Source organism: Balaenoptera ricei, chromosome 4 (genome assembly GCF_028023285.1).
Source record: "Balaenoptera ricei isolate mBalRic1 chromosome 4, mBalRic1.hap2, whole genome shotgun sequence".
NCBI classification, from domain to species: domain Eukaryota; kingdom Metazoa; phylum Chordata; class Mammalia; order Artiodactyla; family Balaenopteridae; genus Balaenoptera; species Balaenoptera ricei.
In genome coordinates this window covers 91,580,275-91,600,423 of record NC_082642.1, presented here as the reverse complement: position 1 = coordinate 91,600,423, position 20,149 = coordinate 91,580,275, and the positions used below count along the sequence as shown (strand labels likewise).

At 43.2% G+C, this 20,149-nt stretch overlaps 1 protein-coding gene across 13 annotated transcripts in view; it reads left to right on the top strand.

Annotated features, from left to right (window-relative positions):
• The window catches only part of KALRN (kalirin RhoGEF kinase), a 655,749-nt gene that overhangs the window by 365,732 nt on the left and 269,868 nt on the right, over window positions 1–20,149 (top strand). For all 13 annotated transcript variants that reach the window (XM_059920949.1, XM_059920948.1, XM_059920941.1 and 10 more), the window contains exons 14-16: window positions 5,967–6,162; window positions 11,828–11,994; window positions 19,193–19,312. In XM_059920949.1, the coding sequence (XP_059776932.1) occupies window positions 5,967–6,162; window positions 11,828–11,994; window positions 19,193–19,312 (483 nt within the window). The remainder of the gene's footprint in view (window positions 1–5,966; window positions 6,163–11,827; window positions 11,995–19,192; window positions 19,313–20,149) is intronic.

Sequence of the window (20,149 nt, the reverse complement as noted above, 5' to 3'; positions counted from 1 at the left end):
CACCAGCTTTACTAATTGTGTGACTTTTAGACAAGTTACTCATTTGGTTTCCTCATCTGAGAAATAGGTATGAGAATAAAAATTCCCAGTCCCCATAGGGTTATTAAGGATTTAATGAGTTAACACATAGAACATTTTTAGCAAAGTGCCTAGCACTTAAACACTTTAATACATTGTAGTCAGCATTGTTATTATTAATAAAATACCTAAATAATATATATTGGGTTGGCCAAAAGTTCGTTCGGGTTCTTCCATAAGATGTTATGGAAGAACTTGAACAAACCTTTTGGCCAACCCGATACTAATATGCTGTATATACATATACATATGTATATGTATTTGCATCCAGATTTTAAGCAAACATTCCATCTTATTCTCCCCCATTGTTTCTCTCTGAATTTGTTACCCAATCCTGTTAGGCGATCCCTGAGTGTTCACATAACTGCTGTGAGAGCCACAGGCATTTGTGCTTGCCATACAGAGAATGTGCCCATGCAGAGGGCAGGTTACACTTCTCTTTGCCACAGCTTTTGTCCCAGTGTTCACACCCCAATGCCGGATTGCAGATGTGTCTCCTGTTCATGGCAAAGGCCCCTGGGAAACCAGAGAATTCTAGATAGGTTAACGTGACCTTTATACTGAGTATAAATACTCAGTGTCAATTTTTTTTTTAACGTCTTCATTGGAGTATAATTGCTTTACAATGGTGTGTTAGTTTCTGCTGTATAACGAAGTGAATCAGCTATACATATACATACATCCCCATATCTCCTCCCTCTTGTGTCTCCCACCCTCCCTATCCCACCCCTCTAGGTGGTCACAAAGCACCGAATTTTTTAAATTTACCAACTCTTCAACAAAAATATCCTACTGGGGGAAGACTCTGTGGGTTTTTTTTTGAATGGGTAAACTATTCCTGGCGTTATATAAGGTCACAAACACACAGTTTATTGATCTGTTCAAAGCACATGATTAATTTCAAAGGTTCATGTGAAGTGAAGAAAATGGAGTTATCAGGAATTTGTGGGGGTTTTTTTAGAGAAGAAAACAAGGGAAAGGTTAAACAGGCACTTCTCTGAAGTGAGAAAAATAAAAAGAAAGCTATCCCCTGAAGTTAGTTCTTGGACCAGCTCTGTTGATATGACACCGTGGTTAAGAGCCCTGGACTTTGTAGTTGAATGCTGAGCTCTGCCACCACCAGCTCTGAGACCATGAGGCAAATGATCTGACTTCTGTGTGCCTTCGTTTCCTCCTAGAGTTGCTATGAGGATGAAATAAAAGAAAATCAAATGCTTAACACTGTCTATCCCATAATAAATGCAGAATTCAGGGTAGAATCTTCTTTTAACCATGATCATCATCTTCATCATGATCACCAGCATCTAAAAATGATCTGAAGAAAAGGACTACACAGTGAGATTTCCAACTTTGCAGCTGATAATAAAGAGCTAAGGTGATGGGAATAGACCATAGGAAGTGGGAAGAGAGGAACAGGTGAGTTCTGTTTCAGGCAGGTACACTTGGGGGTGAGGGGAGAAAGCATTCTCTACACATAACTCCTGGGAAGGACCCAGAAAATGGGAGGAGCCAGTGAAGAGGGCTTTCTGAGAACAGAGCCCAAGGCTACTGCTAAACCAAGTCCCTTGGGTCAGTTTTTGACCACAGAATACTGGATTCAGTGAATCTCATCTGGTAGGAAAGCTTTGGTCTTCTTTTTGAAGTGTCTTCCCATTTCCCACTGCCTCTTATCCTTTCTAAATTCCTGTTCACCTCCTTCTCTGATTTTCCTTATGGCTGTGGCTCTAGAGTAGATAATTGTTAGAATAGAAACACTGCCAGTGTATCTCTCATATCCTCACATGCCAATTAATTCAGAAGAGTGAGGCAGAGAGAGGCCACTGGAGCCCAGAGAGGAGCTGAGTGAGCCAGGAGCCGAGATGGAGCTAACTGAGTGGAAGGAGAAAGCAAAATAGGTTGATTGAAAGCTGAATGCCCTGTGGGTACTTTCTATTCCATCTTTCACTCATTTGGTTCAGGCCCTAGTTTCTGCCTAGTACAAATTCTTCCAGGTTTCTTTTCCAAATGGAGTTAGATCACCAGATTAATCCCCAGGCAGGTTTTTCTTTTCATGGCTTTGTCTCTGTGTTAGCAAATTAGCCCATGTGCCATGTTATGAGATAAGCCGGAGAAAAATGTCAGGTTCTGGGGGTTGTCATGAAGCTCTTCATGCCAGAGGGGTGACTTTGAAGGGCAGTGAGGACTTGAGCAGACTGGGAGGAGGGACAAGGACATCTCAGGGCTGCTGGACCAGAGAAGGTGATTGGAGAGGGCAGAGCTACCTCTCAGGATCAGGGAGCAAACCAGATGCCTGGTTCACATAACAGAAGAGCATGAGATGGGGCCGGAAAGCTAGGTTTGTTCATTAGCTGTAAAGCAAGCTTCGGGTTTGAAAACAAATTTTTTTCTTTAAAAAAAAAAAAAGAGCCCCTGCTATATGCCAACCTTATGCTCCAGAAAGAAGGTGGAGAGAGGGAAACCAATGACAGAATATTCCTTGAGGAAACAGAAAATACTCAGGAAAGAAAATAATTTAAACTCCAGCCGACATTCAAAATTCATAAATCAGACTATTTCAAAGCTCTGGGCATCAGTTCTTGGGGATTTGGGAAGAAAGTCAGACACAGAGAGAGTAAAGAGTGTGTAGACCCAGGGAGGGAGACTTGGAAGCCAGGCTGTTGCATTGAGTAGCTCCTTGAAATTCTCATTCTTCAGGCTTCATGACAGACTTGGGTCCTTCAGCTCAATGGTATTGGGAGGTACGGGTGGAGAAGGGGAAGGAAGGAATATAGAAACAACAGATATAGAATCCTGGGCATACTTCACATTTGCTTTAGATTCAGATTCCCAAGATACCAGACCTCTGAGCCTCACTATCCCAACCAAAGCACCTCACCTTTGCTCTGCCCTAACCAGGACCCTCGACACTTGCCTTTCTGCTCTGCAGACTCAGGCTTTGGGGCCCCTCTGGGATCTTCCTGCAGCAAACAACTTCTTCATAGACTCAGTTTCATGAAAACAAAACAAAAACTAAAATGTAAAGAAAAGGCAGACTCTTCCTTTCATGCTTGTTTTCTTATTTTTATTTTCCTTAAGATTGTAGACAAGGAAATGGACTAAAAATTTTGTTTGGGCTATTTTCCATATATTATCTGATAAATGACTTATATCCAGCATATATTAAGAACTCTTACAAATCTATAATCAAAAGATAACCTAGCTTTTGAAAAATGAGCACAAAACTCAACACTTTCTGAAAGTAGGTACCAACAGTCAATAAGCATATGAAATGTGTTCACCACCATGAGTCATCAGGGAAATACAACCTCAAACCATAATGAGATATCACTTCACACCCACTAGCTTGGCTAAAATTAAATAGACTGATAATACCAAATGATGGTGAGCAAATGGAACTTTCACAGAGAATGCGAAATTCCTCTTGAGAATGTTAAACGTACACTTACCCTATGACCCTACAATTGCACTCCTAAGTGACCCTCAAGAGAAATGAAAACCAGTGTCCACAGTAAGACTTGTACAAGAACTTTCACATCAGCCTTATTCATAATAGCCAAACACTGAAAACAACCCAGGAGTTCACCAGCTAGAGGATGGATACACAAATCATGGTATCTCTATACCATGGAACAATACTCAGCAGTAGCAAGGAATGAACTGATACAACACAGATAAATCTTAAATACAGCGTGTTGAACACAGAAGCTAGACATGAAAGAGTCCATACTGTATGATTTCATTTGTATGGAATCTAGGAATCTGTGAGGATAGAAATCAGAAAATGGTACCTGAAGTGGGGCAGGGGCAGGAACTGACTGGAAAGGATGACTCCCTAGGGTGATGGAAAGGTCCTATATTTTGTTTTTGGTGATGGCTACACGGGTAACTAAACTTGTCAAAACTCATAGAGCTGAATGCTTAAAATTTATGTATCTTATTATATGTAAATTATACTTCAATTTTTTTAAATACAGGAAGGAAAAACATAGCTATAGGCCTAGTCTACAAAGGCCTATTCATTCTATAAATTATCTCTTATAAATTATAAGTTATCTCTCTTATTTTTCTCAGTTTAACTCCTTTCTCTAGTTAGATAATGAAATGCTTTTCAAAGATGGGATGTAGGGGGTGTGGGTTCGATCCCTGTCGGGGAGCTAAGATCCCACACGCCTCGTGGCCAAAAAACCAAAACATAAAACAGAAGCAATAATGTAACAAATTCAATAAAGACTTTAAAAATGGTCCACATCAAAAAAAATCTAAAAAAAAAAAAAAAGACGGGATATAACAAAAACCTGTTTGCCTACCAACCTGCTTGTTCCCAGATCCTCAAGGGCTCCCCACAATAAGTAGATACTAGGTTTTCGGGATGAGCTTGGTGGATCCCTTAGTTGACCTGCAAAGAGGTGGCGGCATGAGATGAGAACCCACGACAGTGAAGGTAATATTTTTACAGTTCCCCATTTCTGCTTCAAAGAGAGAAACTGCACTTTCAGTGGCGGAAAGTCTTACTGTTAGACAAAGAGTGGAATCCTGTGCCCTGGATGGGCAGCCCCTCACAAGGGACTGCTCGCCTTTCCCATCCCAGCCTTTATGGCCCCGGCACAGCATGGCACAGCACCATCTCTCAGCTGCATCTTTCCTTCTCTTTGTCCCCTGATGCTCCTGGACAGCAGTGTTTGGTAATTGGGAAGGTTATGCCACATGTCAGCTGGGATGAGACCCAGCATGATGAAAATCACTAAGCTGGGCTCTGGGCCGTGTGCTTAGGCTGCCTGGGCCATACTGCAACTGTGTGATCTGGGGTGAGGCTTCCATTGCCTTCCCAGAAAAGAGGGTGACAGCACCTGTGCCATTGCCTTCACAGGACTACCACAGGGGTAGCATGCGATAACAGACCTGAAAACCGTTTTAGAAAAGGTTTTATTTGATTCACGTATCAGGTAGAATTATTATCCAATTCAATACTTCTGAGTTCTTACTATGTGGATGATAGCAGTGATTGTAAAGGAAGTATAGGATTCCGTCTCTATTTGCAGGCACATATTTGCGAGTAAACAAGGGCACATCATGTGAGTGAAGGTGTAGAGCAATAACCAATTAGCAAAGTCATATTAGGGCAAGGTTTTCCTTCACTACATGTTCAGTCTTCATTAGACTCATTCATGCCTCAATAGAGTTTAATCTGCTTGGATTTCTAGAGGTAAGTTATACATTTATACCTCGTTTTGTTACCACTTCCTGGTGTCAGCCATTGTAGCAGAGAGAATACTGTACAACAGAACATGGGAACCAGATCGGGACCCCTGGGTTTGGGGTCTAACCAATTGTGTAACCTCGGGCCATTTACCAGGATTCTCCAGCCCTCTGTTTCTGGTTCTTGAAAAGAGTTAGACTCAGTACTTAATTTCTGAGGCCCTCTCCAATGATGAGATCTTTACAACAACAGTTGTGGTATGGTGGACAAAGTCTTTGCAGTCAGGAGAAGAACTGAGTAATGTCCTCAGGTCATGCCCCTCATGAGCAGGGTGAACTCTGGGCAAAGCATTCCATCTGTGTGAGTGAGTGTCAGCTTCCTCTTCTGTGAGATGGACCTGGGGATGTCCACCCTGCCTGCCTCTCCAGGTTATTTTGGGGGTAGGATGAGATGGAGTGTGAAAACCTTTCTAAACCATAATCCATCATGTAAGTGTTTGCTGCTGCTGTAGACATTGAAACACGGGGAGAACACTTTTAAAGGCATGCATACGTGGGTGCATGGCACCATTGCTTAAACGTAATCTAGGGGTCAGAAAAGAGATGCAAAGTAGAGACAGATCTGAAGCTTGGGTTAGTTAACAAGGCTCTTGTGGACCAGTGAGCCTGCACTGATGGTGGTTCCCTCACAGGTGACGGCAGAGCTAGATGCCTGGAATGAGGACTTGCTTCGGCAGATGAATGACTTCAACACGGAGGATCTGACGCTGGCGGAGCAGCGGCTGCAGCGCCACACGGAGCGGAAGCTGGCCATGAACAACATGACCTTTGAGGTCATCCAGCAGGGCCAGGATCTGCACCAGTACATCATGGAGGTCCAGGCCTCAGGTAGGCGACCTGTCCCGTGCTCCTGCTTCCGGTGGGGAGATGATGGAGACAAGGGCAGCAGCTTGACTCCAACAAGCCCTTCCGCTCCACTCCCTCATTCTCTTCCCACAGGGACAAGGAACAGAGGTTTTTGACCCCATTTTAATGAAAAAGAAACTGAAGCATGAGAGCTGAAATTGTTTGTCTGAGGTTGCCCAGTTAGACTGTGATAAAAATAGGAATAGGGCCAGGTTCTCCTGGTGCTGTGGGGAGAAGGGGGAAAACCAGTGATGGAAATCAGCACAGATCCAAAAACATGGTGGTGTGGAGAAACAAACCAGGTGGGCTGCAGAGGCCGTCAGGCATCCTTGTGAGCTGCACTCAGATGTACGGATGCCGCCGTTCCACACCCGTGCCCCGTGCGCTCTCCTGCCCTGTCCGCTGCCGCCACGGCCGGCTCCTCATTCCAGTCCACGCCTCGCAGTCCTCATCTTTCTTAAAACTGTCTGTGCTTGAGTGTAAGGAGTACTGACAAAGCTTATGGCGAGGTCATATCATTTTATAACTTCTCAGAAAACACATGGCCAAGTTACCCAGGCTTGACTTCTCTTCCTGCTCAGGATTTATTCACTGTTTATCCAACAAGTCCACGAACACTTAATGTTCCACCTGCCACTTTCTAGAACAGCCTTTGATGTTAGAACCGGAGAGAGCCATAGCGGTCCCCTCGTCCAACTAGTCCAGAAAGAAGAAGTCATTGATCTGCACTCACACCAGTGAAGTGCCGGAACCCAGGTCTCCACACCGCCACCCACCCGGGTCCTCCGGGAAGAAGCAGATAGGGCCTCAAGCCATCAACTCTTTAAAACGTGGTCTGTCCATGTCCCTGCTGATTGTGAAGGATATTTAAACCATGAGATTGTCAGGCAGACTTTAGCAGGCAAACTTGACTTTAGGGTACTGTGTTTCTCTTAATGACCTGATAGAGGACATAGCAACATTCAAAGGAACTTCACTTCTAACGAGAGGAGAGACAATCTAGTAAATTCTATTTACTTTGGTCAGTGTAATCTTTCCTTGAATTTTCATTTGTTGTGAACAGGCTGCAGCTGCCTGTGAGACCCAGGCCTGTTTACAGGGTGCAGCCCGTGCTCCACACAGCTCCAGGAAGCCCCTTCATTCACATCATAGTCTATCTGGGGACTATTTTTAAAATGACAATGCCCAGATATTCTGATCTAACACCTCTGAATGGGACTTGGGCATCGGCAAAAGCTCCTCAGGTGATACCACTGTGCAGCCGGGGCTGAGAACCACTGCTTTTCATCTTGATGGTTAAATCACAGCAGCTGATATCTATGACATGCCCCAGGACAACGACTTCCAAATGTGGCCCCAGATCAGCAGCATCAGCATTACCCGAGAACTTGTTAGAAATGCAAGTTCCAGGGCCCATCCCTAGAACCTGCCACGTCAGAGTCTCTTGGGGGTGAGGCCCGAAAGTCTGTTTCAGTGAGCCCTCTAGGTGAATCTGATGCACTAATCTAGGACCACTGATCAGGACCTACTCAAAGTGTGGGCCCTGGGCCAGCAGCACCAGCATCACTCTAGAGCTGATTAGAAAGGCGGAATCCCAGACTTACGAATCTGAATCAGCATTTTAACAAAATCTTCGGGTAAATCATGTGCATGTTAAAGTTTGAGAAGCAGTGTTCTTGGCCACAGCTGTACCTTTTCAAGGCCTTATTAAGGAAGGGGGAAACTGTGACTGAGAACCTTGTCTGGACTCAGGGTTTCACCCTACAACTTGTCCTCATGATGCTCGCCATAGCCCGCTATCCAACTAAGATGGGGAACCATGAGAGAACGCAGACATAGTACCTAGGAGAGAGGCTGTGCAGAGAAACTCTGCAGGGATGCTCATCCCCCAGCCCTTCGTCCCTCAGTATGGACGTGTCTGGGCAGGTGGAGCGCCTCATCTGCCTTGAAAACCTGCGGCACGCAGGAGCAGGATGCTGGCGTGACCTTGGGCAAGTGCACCTCTGTCCAAGAGCCGGTATCCTTGGTAACGGAAAGACTGCCGGGAGCTGGCAGTCCCTGAAGACTGGCTGAGCTTGGCAGCCACCTTAACCATGAGGGCTGAGTGGGTGAAAACACCCCAAGCAGATGGGCTGCCCACCCCCACATATCCTGTTCTAGGAATGAGCTTTGTCAAAAGAGCCTTGATTGGCCTCTTCAGTCTCTGCTGGGACTGGCTGTTCCCCTGCTCCTCCTCAGCTGGCTGTTCAGTCTGGCATAGCCCATGAGGCCTCAGGGCTCTCAGGGAAGCTCTCTCTGTCTGCTGCCGTGTGCCTGTCCTGCAGAGGAGGCGTCAACCTCATCTCTGGCTTGGAGGAAGGGAGGGCAGCAACACGCCAGAGCTGGGGTCCAGGGGTGGAGGTTGGAGATGGACCGAGAGTGGGCCTTACCGAGGACCTAGGTGGCCAAGGAAGGCAGTACTTCAGAGACACAGGACTGAGGCAATAAATGGGTTGGGCACTTACCTTGTCTGTCTAATGAACTATATTTGAGCTAGAGGTAAAATAAACTATTGTCTCAGAAAAAGGACAATTAGCAAAATTAAGAATTTGGTTGCTATTTAGCCCTCCAGGCTAAAATAATTAGGGCTTATGCTTTGATTTTTATAGGAGTAAATGATTTTTATTGGATTTTTATAGGAGAAGTAGGGAATTTCCTTACACTTATTTTTTGGTATGAACTTTGTAACATTCAGCCAGGTCCTACTAAATCCGCCTGATGTGCCAACAACCCTAACCAAAGCAAAAGCCTTGTTTAAATCAACATCAGCCTTAGGAATAGTTGGCAAAATAGGAACAGTTTCTTTATTTGCTCATTGTTTAGGGTTATCTACTGGGCCTCAAGTTGGAAAGTGGCAGGGTTTGCTGGAAAGAGTCGAGTTGGAGTAAACCCACTGGCTGAATTCAAGGTCCAGCTGCACCACCAACAAGCACTTTGACTTTGGAAGTCCCTGTTCTTTCTCTGTAGACCTTAGTTTCTTCTTTTGTCCAGTGTGGCAGGCAGGCCTTCATTCCTAAAGTCCCCTCCAGTTCTCACTTGCCATGATTCAGCCTCACTACCCCCATTGGTTATGGCCCAGGTCTTCTCCCTAATGTCACCAACCATGTGACTGTCACCCATGACCTTAGGAATAAGACAGGAGCTGCGTATCCTGTGCATATGTTGCTTTTGTGGTTTAAGGCGTCAAGTTCTCTCTTTATGCAAGGTTTTTAAGTGAAAACTCCATGGAGTCTGTGGCAATGGTGCTTCAAATTTACTGTGCCTGGAAAGTACCCAGACCCAGCATTTAAATGAAGTCTTACATTAGGTCATGAGGGGCTTCCCTGGTGGCACAGTGGTTAAGAATCCACCTGCCAATGCAGGAGACACGGGTTCGAGCCCTGGTCCGGGAAGATCCCACATGCCGCGGAGCAACTAAGCCCGTGCGCCACAACTACTGAGCCTGCGCTCTAGAGCCTTCCAGCCACAGCTACTGAAGCCAGCGCTTAGAGCCCATGCTCCACAACAAGAGAAGCCACCACAGTAAGAAGCCCGCGCACCGCAGCAAAGAGCAACCCCTGCTTGCCGCAACTAGAGAAAGCCCGTGCACAGCAACAAAGACCCAACACAGCCATAAATAAATAAATAAATAAATAAATAAATAATTTAAAAAATTAGGTTGTGAGGATCACTCTTCTCCTTGCACATAGAGGTTAAGGGTACAGCCAGGAGAGAGAGAGATTTCCTTTGTTGGGATCCTGGCCACACCTCTCACTACCTGGGTGTCCTTGAGCATGTTACCCAATCTCTCTAAGCTTCACCTTCCTCAGAAAAATGGCAATTGTAGGAATCCTAACCATATGGAGTCATGTGAGGATGCAGTGGGATGAAACACAAGCATGGTAAAAGTTCAGTAAAGCTTGATAACTACTGTATATTATACTGGTATCCTAGCGCATACTGAATTCTGTTGGGGTTACTTGTGTTCCCGTAGCTTCGCCAGCAGCATGAGGGTAGGGCTGCTCCTTTCTTCTCTTTACGTTCCCGGTATCCAGCAGAGTGGTTATGTCTCGCCCATAGCAAATTCTCAATGTTAATGTTTACTGAATTAATCAAGAGTGAACATCAGTCTGGGGAAAACAGATATATGTAAAAATAATGGGCCACAAATAATTGTACTTGTGTCATAAAAGGAAAGAAAAGGCCTGTGTTCTTCCAAAATGGAAGCTACTCTGGGGTGAAGGAATGTGGATCTGGAGGAAGGGAAGAAAAGTGGATATAAAACAATCGTTCTTAGCCTGATTACACCATCTTCACCTATTTTGTTTCCTGTGTTCATCTCACATAAAAAAAATATCAAGCAAGATAGATGAAAATGAAAGGCTGGAGTCTCAGGGCAGGCAGGGAGCCTGTTCTGGATGATCCTCTAAGCAGGTGGCTGGTCCCTTTGATGAAGCACCAGGCTAAGAAAGCCCATTTGCATGTGATGTGACATGGGTAAGCCATGAGCTTCCCACAGAAAGACACTTTGCCCGAGCCCAGCATACTAAACACCAGAGATGCATGCAGGATGAAAATGAGCTGGAAAAAATCTGCATTGTGGCTGGAAACAGGGATCCACTTCTGCAGGTGGATCTTAAATTACATTTTAAAAAGTAAACATGGAGGCCAAGGGTCATCCCATGTTGCCTAGCACTGCAAAGGTAGAAATTTTGTATTTCTTCTTATTTTTTTATTTCAGTCAAGGAGATGCTCTACCTCATCCCCTTGGTAACTGCAGATAGTAACTGGAGGGGGTTGACTGCTAAAAGAACAAGTCATTCTCTTCTCTGTCTCCCACAGATATTTCAGGAGCTGGGCCTTGGAATTATGAAACTGACAGAAAAAATAAACATGAAAAGATACTGAAATTATTACCATGTAACACCAGAAAAAAATTTCCCACTCTCCCATATTGTTCTTATATAAAACACTATTTTTGCTTCTAGAAATGAATTTCCTTTAGCGTGTACAGACTTTCCTTATATGCCCCCACTGTATCAGGCAGGTGTGTTGGTGGTGGCAGTGATGAATTTCTGAGTTGCTTTTTTAGGGGACCTAAATAGTGGGCTAAGAAAATCACCACTGGCCAACTATTCTCTTCAGAATGGACTTAGCATCCAATGGTAAATTGCATCTGACCAGCTAAAAGAGAGTGTGCCTTTGGCAGAAGTTCCTGAGACAGGGTCTTTGGGGCGGGGCTTTGTTTTGTATTTCCCAATGTGATCCAGAGGCTCAGTTGTGAATATTCTGGGTGTAGGAAAACTGCCCCGCAGGGACTGCTGTATGCGGCCTTGTCTGGGATGGAATCCAGAGAACCACCTCTTGGACTCCAGTTGATAAGGAGCTGATCATCTGTTGAAGAGTTGTTTCCTGACAAAGGATCAATTAATCCAAAAGAGAAGGCATGCTTTGAGCATCCCAAAGACCCGTTATGGTGATCTATCCAGTTTCACTGAGGGATATGCAGAGGTTGGGAGGGTGCTGGTGATGGCTATTTCCAGATTCCAGCTTTCATGTGCGTATAGAAGGCAATGTAATCTTTACGGTACTACCTGGTTTTTAATGGTTTACATTTTGTTTAAATCAGGAATTGAGTTAATCTGTGAAAAAGACATTGATCTGGCAGCCCAGGTGCAAGAGCTGTTGGAGTTTCTCCAGGAGAAGCAGCACGAGTTGGAGCTCAACGCAGAGCAGACCCATGAGCGGCTCGAGCAGTGTCTCCAACTGCGGCACCTCCAGGCGGAGGTCAGACAGGTGAGCCTGACCCTCCTCCTGCAGCCTGGGCTTCCCAGTGGCTGAGTCTGGCCTGGGCCTGCTCCTGGAACGGGGTAAGGCATACAGAGCCAGCGGTATAACCAGAATTAGGAAATAGGTAAGTTAAGGAGTGGTTGTATTCGTTTCTGAAAGCTAAGCTGCTATCTACTGACTCTAACAAATAGATCTAATGGTACAATGGCTCAAACTACAAGTGCATTATTTCTCTGACATATAACAATCTAAGGAGAGCACCTCAGTGCTGTTCCAAGTTGCCTTCAGTCACTGAATCGATTCTCTTCCTTTCTATCCTCAGCCCTGCCCAGAGTTCATAGGAAATGCAAAGCCTGTATCAATAAACATATTCAGGCTTTAGAGCCAGCTTGATTAATTTGTGTGCCTAGTACAGGACCTGACATATACTTGAGAATCAATAAGGTGTAGCCATCCTTCAGTTCCCATCATTCTTTTCAATGTGTGTGCGGTTCTTATACGGAAATATTCTAGTCACATTAAAGCCAATTTTAAAAAGAAAAGATTACTTACCTGTATGAGACATGATACTAGCTATCTTTCTAAAGGACATCCCTGTACCATTCCTAGGGATCTCTAGGAACATACACACAATGACTAATGACACATTTTAAAAATAATACATATTTATATTATGAACAGACTAAGTGGGAATTTTTAGCATAATTATTGGGGATTTCCTATTTAGACAAAGTGGGATTGAAGAAATACAAATATAGTTATAGTTCCATTTATTGAGTGTTGTGTGCCTTTTATACCTGTCTCTTGATCAATCCTCGCAACCATTCTCTGAAGCAGATATTACTCTCCTTTCAGAGGAAGTCACCAAGGCTTACAAAGGTCACCAGACAGGTCACACTGAGGAAAGACCTCACCTTCACCCTCCACGGGTGCAGGAGGGCTTCCCTGCAGGGCAGAACTCATAGCACTTCAGTGTTTTCTCCTTGTGCTCCAGACTCCCCCGAGCAACCCTATCGCCCTGCTTCCTCTAGGGGGAGCCCCACCCAAAACATCCTAAGCAGAGACACATCTTCCTCTTTTAAATGTTTTTTCTTATGTTCAGTGACTGCTAGAGCTTTTAGATTTGTCTATTAATTTAGCACAGGGAACAAAAATACCATATTTTATTTAATTATTGCTCAGTCCCTTTTATTCAGGGTATTCCTTGCTAATGCCTATGTTTTAATTATATATTACTTATTATAATGTGAAAAATTATCTTCTCTGCTCCCCTTCTTTTCCAAAGAGTACTCAGACAGAGTCCGCACATTCTGTGCTAAAGATCAATCTTGAGCACAGGTAACATCACTGAGCCCCAGGCAAAGCCAGATACAGCACTGCCATCCAGGTTGTTTTCTGTTTAATTACACTGGGGTCACACCTGAATGTCTGGTGAGACTTGTTACTCATGGGGACGTGGTAGAAATCCTAGCAGGCCCAGAGCAGTGAAGAGTATTCAAATTCTGAATCTCTTGGGAGTAATGATAGTACTTTCTTTTCATATGAGAAGTACTTTCTCATTTGTGATCTCAGTTTAGGAGTACAGGCCCATGAGAGAAAGTGGTGGACGTTTAGTTTACAAATGGGGAAACTGAGGTACCATAGGATGAGTGCTCCCAGGGCCTCTTGACTACTTAGCTGAAACTTGAGCCCAAGCCTCTGAAATCCAAGGTCCTACAATTTGCCTCTGCTGGACCCCACTCCCACCCTGGAGTTCTAGGAGAAATAGACAGAAGCTCTCCAGCAGAATGCAGTCTGGGCTTTTCCTGGCCTCCACAGCGCCATGTCTGAGAAGATGGGCAGGCATGGCCTACACCTGGCAGAGGGGGTGGCACCAGCCAGATCAAGCAGCGGGCTCAGCAGGCCGTGGGAGTCCTCCTCTGCTGTTTGTTCATGTCATCTCAATAAACCAGATAACAGGAAAAATATTCCTAATTGACTTTGAAATGAAATATATAATTTTGCTTTTGTTCCTGGTTTTTTATTTTATTTATTTTTGCTACAGCATTCATAGTAGAGCCAACTTCCTAATTATGTTTTTCTTGGCTGAGATGAAAATGGAAATGAAATGAGTTTTCATCCTCCAAGTGTCCATTCTGTACAGGATGGGGAGCTGGAATGACGATAGGTAGTTTGTCGGGTGGGAAAGTAGATTATCTGTATGTGGATCATCCAGGCTTGACTAGTATCTGTGTACGTTCCTGTTCAGTGTTTCATGAATTGGAGGACAAAAAAGAATTCTTCTGCAGGAGTGAGAACGTTCCTTCTCCTTCTCTCCACCACGGCAAGGATGACACACAGGGGGACTGTAGTTCAAAACGGCACTGGCTTGCTGGGGTCAGCCTTTAGGAAAAGCGCGAAGGACGGCGGCCCTTGGAGGTGCCGAGGGACCGCTGCTCCATTAAGCCACCGCGCCTCATTCGACAAGCTTGTTCTCCTTGTTAGTGTGGCTCTTCCTTTAGGGGTCGTCTGGTCCAGTTTCCGAGAAGGCATTCGCGTTTGATGGAAGTTGGTGGAGCAGGAAATATTGACTTGGAAGCTGTTGACGCTTGGAAAGAGGGACTTAATTTAGATGTCAGTACTGATCACTTGGGCTAAATTTAGACACTAGCTTGAGAGTTTCTCTTTTGAATATACTGAAAGAAAGAGAGAGAGAGAGAGAAAGAAAGAAAGAAAAGAAAGAAAGAAAAGAAAGAAAAAGAGGGAGAGAGAGAGAGAGAAAGGAAGGAGGGAGGGAGGGAAGGAAGGAAGGAAGGAAAAGAAAAAGAAAGAGACACCTTAATTGAAGTGCCATTAATGGAGAGAGAAAGGGAGAGGGCCACAATGTGTTATGATACAGCTCTGTTGTTAGAGCTCAGAGATTAAAGGTTTAGATTTGGCCTTCATAACCTTATGTGCGGTTATACCACAATTATATTAAACTGAAGCTCTGAGGAGAGGTAATGTCACGGACATTGACTGAAAATTATTTTCAAGTATTTAGAACAAATGAAACTGATTAATACAACTGACTTGCTTTCTGAGGGATTGCATAGGACTTTGTATCTAAGATAAATGGCCCCAACATCTCCAGAGAAATGCTGAATCTTGAAGGGAAACCATTCCTCTGATTCCTATGGTCCAGGGCCATAGACCACCCAGATGCCCCCTTTCTTCTAGAAAAATAGTTCAGATTATTCTCCAGACCCCACAGAATGCTCTGATTGCTTTCCAGGAAAATTGCTACTCTGGTAAGGATAGCCTCACATTTATTAGATAATTCAGCAAGATTTGAAAAACCTATTTAATGGGCATAAAACTAAGTGAATTTCCATGTTTCCTGCAGAGCAATGCATTTAGCAGAAAATGGGCCAAAATGGATTTGTAAGATGTTGGAGCTCTAAGCTTTGGGGAAAGAAATTGTACCTATCATTTGTCTACTAAAGACATTGACTTAAATTACCCCTGTAGACCAAATACTGGCCAAAATTTGCATATGATCAAGATGGAAATTTAAATCAAAGGAGAAAATATCCTCTCCTCATATTCCTGTATAGAATACTGTTTCATTCTGTTCACTGTACATAAAAGTTAGAAAGGAGTTGGAGTAGATCCAAAAGAGAGGCAGCCATAGGTACAAGTACTATCCATTTGTTTCAAAGTGGAGATAATTAGGAAGACACACAGTCATAGTCTATAAAACCATGAGGGATGAACACATATAATCTCATAAATTGTGAATTTTTAGAACTAAGAAACACTAGAAATTTGACAGGCTCCCAGTTACCACCTGAGGGGCTGATGATTTTCCTGTGGCTGGAGTTTCAGAAATCACTGTGCCTTGTGATAAGTCATCTGCAGTAGCAGGAGTTAGACTCAGTGTCCTTCAGTGCAGCTTCATAGCTTTCCTGTCAGTGTGGCCTAGAGAACACAGGCATAGCCAAGCAGCGTCCCCAGCCTACGTGGCTACAGCGTCCAGCTTGCCCAGCTTAGGTGGCGTCATCATTTTGGACATTCACATCCAGTTAACCACATCCATGCTTCTCCTAAGTCGGAGTTATCTGAGCTTCCTTGGCCTGAGGAACGAATAGATCTCCATCTTCAGTTCCCCACTCACCCCTGACTGAGCTGAATTGGTGGCCTAGCTCCCAAGTCCCCAAGCAGCAATACTCTTCCCATCCCTCATTTCTGCAGAGCTAAGTTCCTCTGGTATCCTATGGTTATAGGGGCAGTCTCTGAATTTTGAAAGAAGTATGGAATATTATGGCTCAAAATGACCTTCAAAGACCATCTAACTTATCAGTAAACTGTTGTCTAAGATGAATGATCAATATAAAACGTTCATGTTAAGGATTACATTATATGGTTTGCAAAATACTTTTACATTAATTATTTCATTTCATCTATACACTGTGATTTACCATTTTACAGGTAAGAAAACTGAGCCTCAGAGGGATTTAGTGATGTTTCCAAAGTCACGCAGCTCAAGATGAGTAGGACCAACATTTTCTCATGTTTGTTGCAAAATTTCTTCTACTACCTTTCTCTCATTTGGATGATCACAGAAGAATAAATAACCAATTTTATGAACCAGAAAGATAAAGGATGACAGTAATAGAAAATTATACCACCAAGAGTTAACATTGATCAGAGCACAAAGACTGATGATAATAAAACAGCTAAGGTATTTACATCACATCAGAATATGTCAATAAGCTCTACAAATACTAGAATAAAAGTTAATATTTCTAAACTTTTTCTCTTCTCATTTTGAGAGGTGTAAATGAAGAATCATAGCATTAGCTAGTTTTGCCTCAAAACTAAAAATCGCTAGCACCACCATCATCAGGCTTTGCATTTTACGGTAGGCTACATCAACCCTGATATAGGAAGGGAAGGTACCATTATCCTATCTTTACAGATGAAAAAGCTGAGGCTCAGAAGAGTTAAGTGGTTTTACCAGGCAGTAACAAAGCCAGGTATTCTGACTTCAGATTTTATGCTCTTTCTACACGTTCCCAGTTTTACTTCTAGGACTGAGTCCGGGACTTCAACATGGGAGGTTTGATTTTAGGAAGATAAAAATACTTGGTAGTTTGATCATTGGCATCAATCCCACCCCTGAACCCAAGCCATTGATTAAACTACAGTGCATTTTTATCTTCCTAAAATCAAACCTCCCATGATGAAGTCCTAGAATGCCTTTATAAACAACATTTGGGAAATGAAAATGAACAAGGATATCAAGGATATGGCATCATTTAATGAAAGATGTAGAAACTAAAACCTATAATATTTCTAAATGGAAAACCTGGTAAATGGTGACCTCACAACCATAGCTATAACCTTTGTTTTCAGTTGACTGAAACTAGAGAGGAAAATATTCCCGCAAGACTCAGGAGGCCCAGAGGGAGTCAAATTGCCCCTCAAGCATTGATTTGTGATGCACATTGAGAAAGTGTTTCTCTGACACCCTCAAGTGAATCTTGAACCAAGCAAGATGTGATGAATCACTGCAGAAGGACTTACATAGTTCAAAAATATAAACTGTGAGCTCCGTTTTGCAAAGAGGTGAAGCATTTGGGCATGCAATCCATGTATGCATGTACCCGAACTCACAGCCAGCTTTTAGAAATCATTAGCACCTCTATAGTCAGCCAGCTACAGCACACCAGTGGCATCAGAGATTTCACACATACGCTCTGAGCAGTTATTTCCTGAAACTAATTGCTTTACAGATTGGCATCTCATCCACAATCTGCCAGACTGCCCATGAATTAACATCTCAATCCAAATAGCCCAGCTTCAGTGGGATTTATGTCCCAATGTTATCCATGCACAATATGGTATCAGTCATTTTCTGCCTAAGGAGGACATTTGAGAAATGCCTGTGAGGGTTATGGACTAGGAGACCAGGCTTAGTATTTTTCTAATTGTTTAACATGAAGAAGTTGAGAGAAGAAAAAAAATCTGAAACAGATTGTGGCGTCTTCTGCTTTGCCTTGAGGGAACAGATGGATGGTATTTACTGATCTTAAAATTTCAGAAGAATTTTTATTTCCTCTCCAAGCAAACTCTCAGGCTTCTTAATAAAGCAAATATTTGGCAATTTTCTGATGACCAAACACAAGGTAGATTTTCAAGGCCTGTTACTTCTAGTTTGATTATTTGCACTTGACTCTATTAGCTGGATTATTGCCACATCTCTATTTTAGCTGGGACTGTCTAGACAGTGTCAGCTATTTCTCCTTCTATTCTAATGTTCCCTAGCTGAGTTTTCTTTCCCCCAATACTAATTAAGGTCACCTAGAAATTTTACTCAGCCTAGCCATTGCCTCTAAATAATTTAAATCAATTATAACGTATTCTCCCTTTTTCTAATGATCCAGTGTATGGATGATTCATGCTATTTTGCTTGTTTTATTTCTCCTCCCTTTGGATTGTTTAACCAATCAAAGCTCAAAACTGTCTATTCTTGGCTATTTTGCAAGGTATAGGAGGTTGGACACACTGCTCAGGTGTGACTTGGGTATTTTCACTCTTTCAAAAACGTTACTGCATACCCGTCGTATGAAAGGTACTGTGCTAGGCACTGGGTGAGATTAAAATATGACTCATATATTACTCTAGTCTTCTGGAAGTTTACATTGTAAGGGGAGGAGATGAAACATAGGTCGAAATAACTGAATAAGGCAGGCTTTGGTGAGTGCCACAAAGGTGGTACATGCAAAATGATCTGGGTTTCACTAGATGACGAAGAGATTGTTTCTAATGGGAGTGGTTAGGTATAGAAGATTTCAAGCAGTTATTGATATTTGAATTGGGCCTTAAAAAAATGAAAGGAATACCAACAGATGGAATTTATTTATTTATACCGTACTATGTTCCAGATGGAACTTCGGAAACATACATACAATGCAATCAGATGAAGTAATGTTTAAATTAAGCTGAGGAGCCTGGGATTGAGGAGTGATAAGGGTAGGAAAGAAAAGATGAAGCTGGGAATGAGGTTGGTACTTAAAATAAGTACCTTATGGCACAAGGTACGAGGCAAATTTAAGGAGATTTTAATTATCCAGACTCTTCCTGTCCTGTCTTCAACTGTGGGTAGGAGATAGCAAGCTCTCTGACTGAAGGGCCTGTCACAGAAAGGCCATTCACCTGTGCTCTCGTCCCGACTCCCTAGGTCCTGGGATGGATCCGCAATGGGGAGTCGATGCTCAACGCCAGCCTGGTCAACGCCAGCTCTTTGTCGGAAGCAGAGCAGCTGCAGCGGGAACACGAGCAGTTCCAACTGGCCATCGAGGTAACACCCAAATCTGGCTGCACTGTCCTCCCTTCCCCTCCCTGCTCTGCACCTTAGGCAGGATGATTCCTCAAGATGTGGGTGTTCCTTTATGTGGTGAAGCCATTACTCTTTCTAGTGAAATGGGCCAGGTAGCCTCCCTATGACCCAGGAATTGATGGAGAAACAAATGCAGGGCTTCATCACCCCAAGGAAGCCTGGTCTTAGAAGACAAGTATTCATACTCCAAATGTGGATCTTTCTTACTTATTGGTACCTTTAACTTTCAAGGCCCCTGGTCCACTGAGTTTTTTATACATTATGGACTATGCACCATGTGAGAAATGTAAAGCTAAAAGGTTAGAAGTCACCTCTAGTTGAAGCTCACTCAGAATTGAGGATAAACAACTGCAGAAGTCATTAGTAAACTAGGATTCCATTTTTAAACATTTGGTTTACATGTAACATTTAGATTCCATTGTCAGATCTGCCTTTTAACAAGAGTAGTGAGCACGGGAGCAGACTGCACTAGATAGTTTGATTCACTGAAAATAGTTGTTCAGTAATCCTGGTGGAAGTCATATTTAAAGAATAAACTGAAACCAGAAATTCACCAAGACTTGTTTTAAAGGCTATTTTAAAATAAAACTCTACTTACGATAGTCTAGTATAAATTTTGTCTTGCTTTAAATAATATCTTTAATTATCCTTTCTACTAGAACATTTCCTTCCCAAAGAGACTTGAACTGATTGTTCTAGAGTGGTGTAGGGGAAAGAGTAGGAAATGGGACATGGAAACTATGTTAAAAATAAAATAAGTTAAGTACCAATGGGAAAAGAGATGAGTGAAAACCTCAA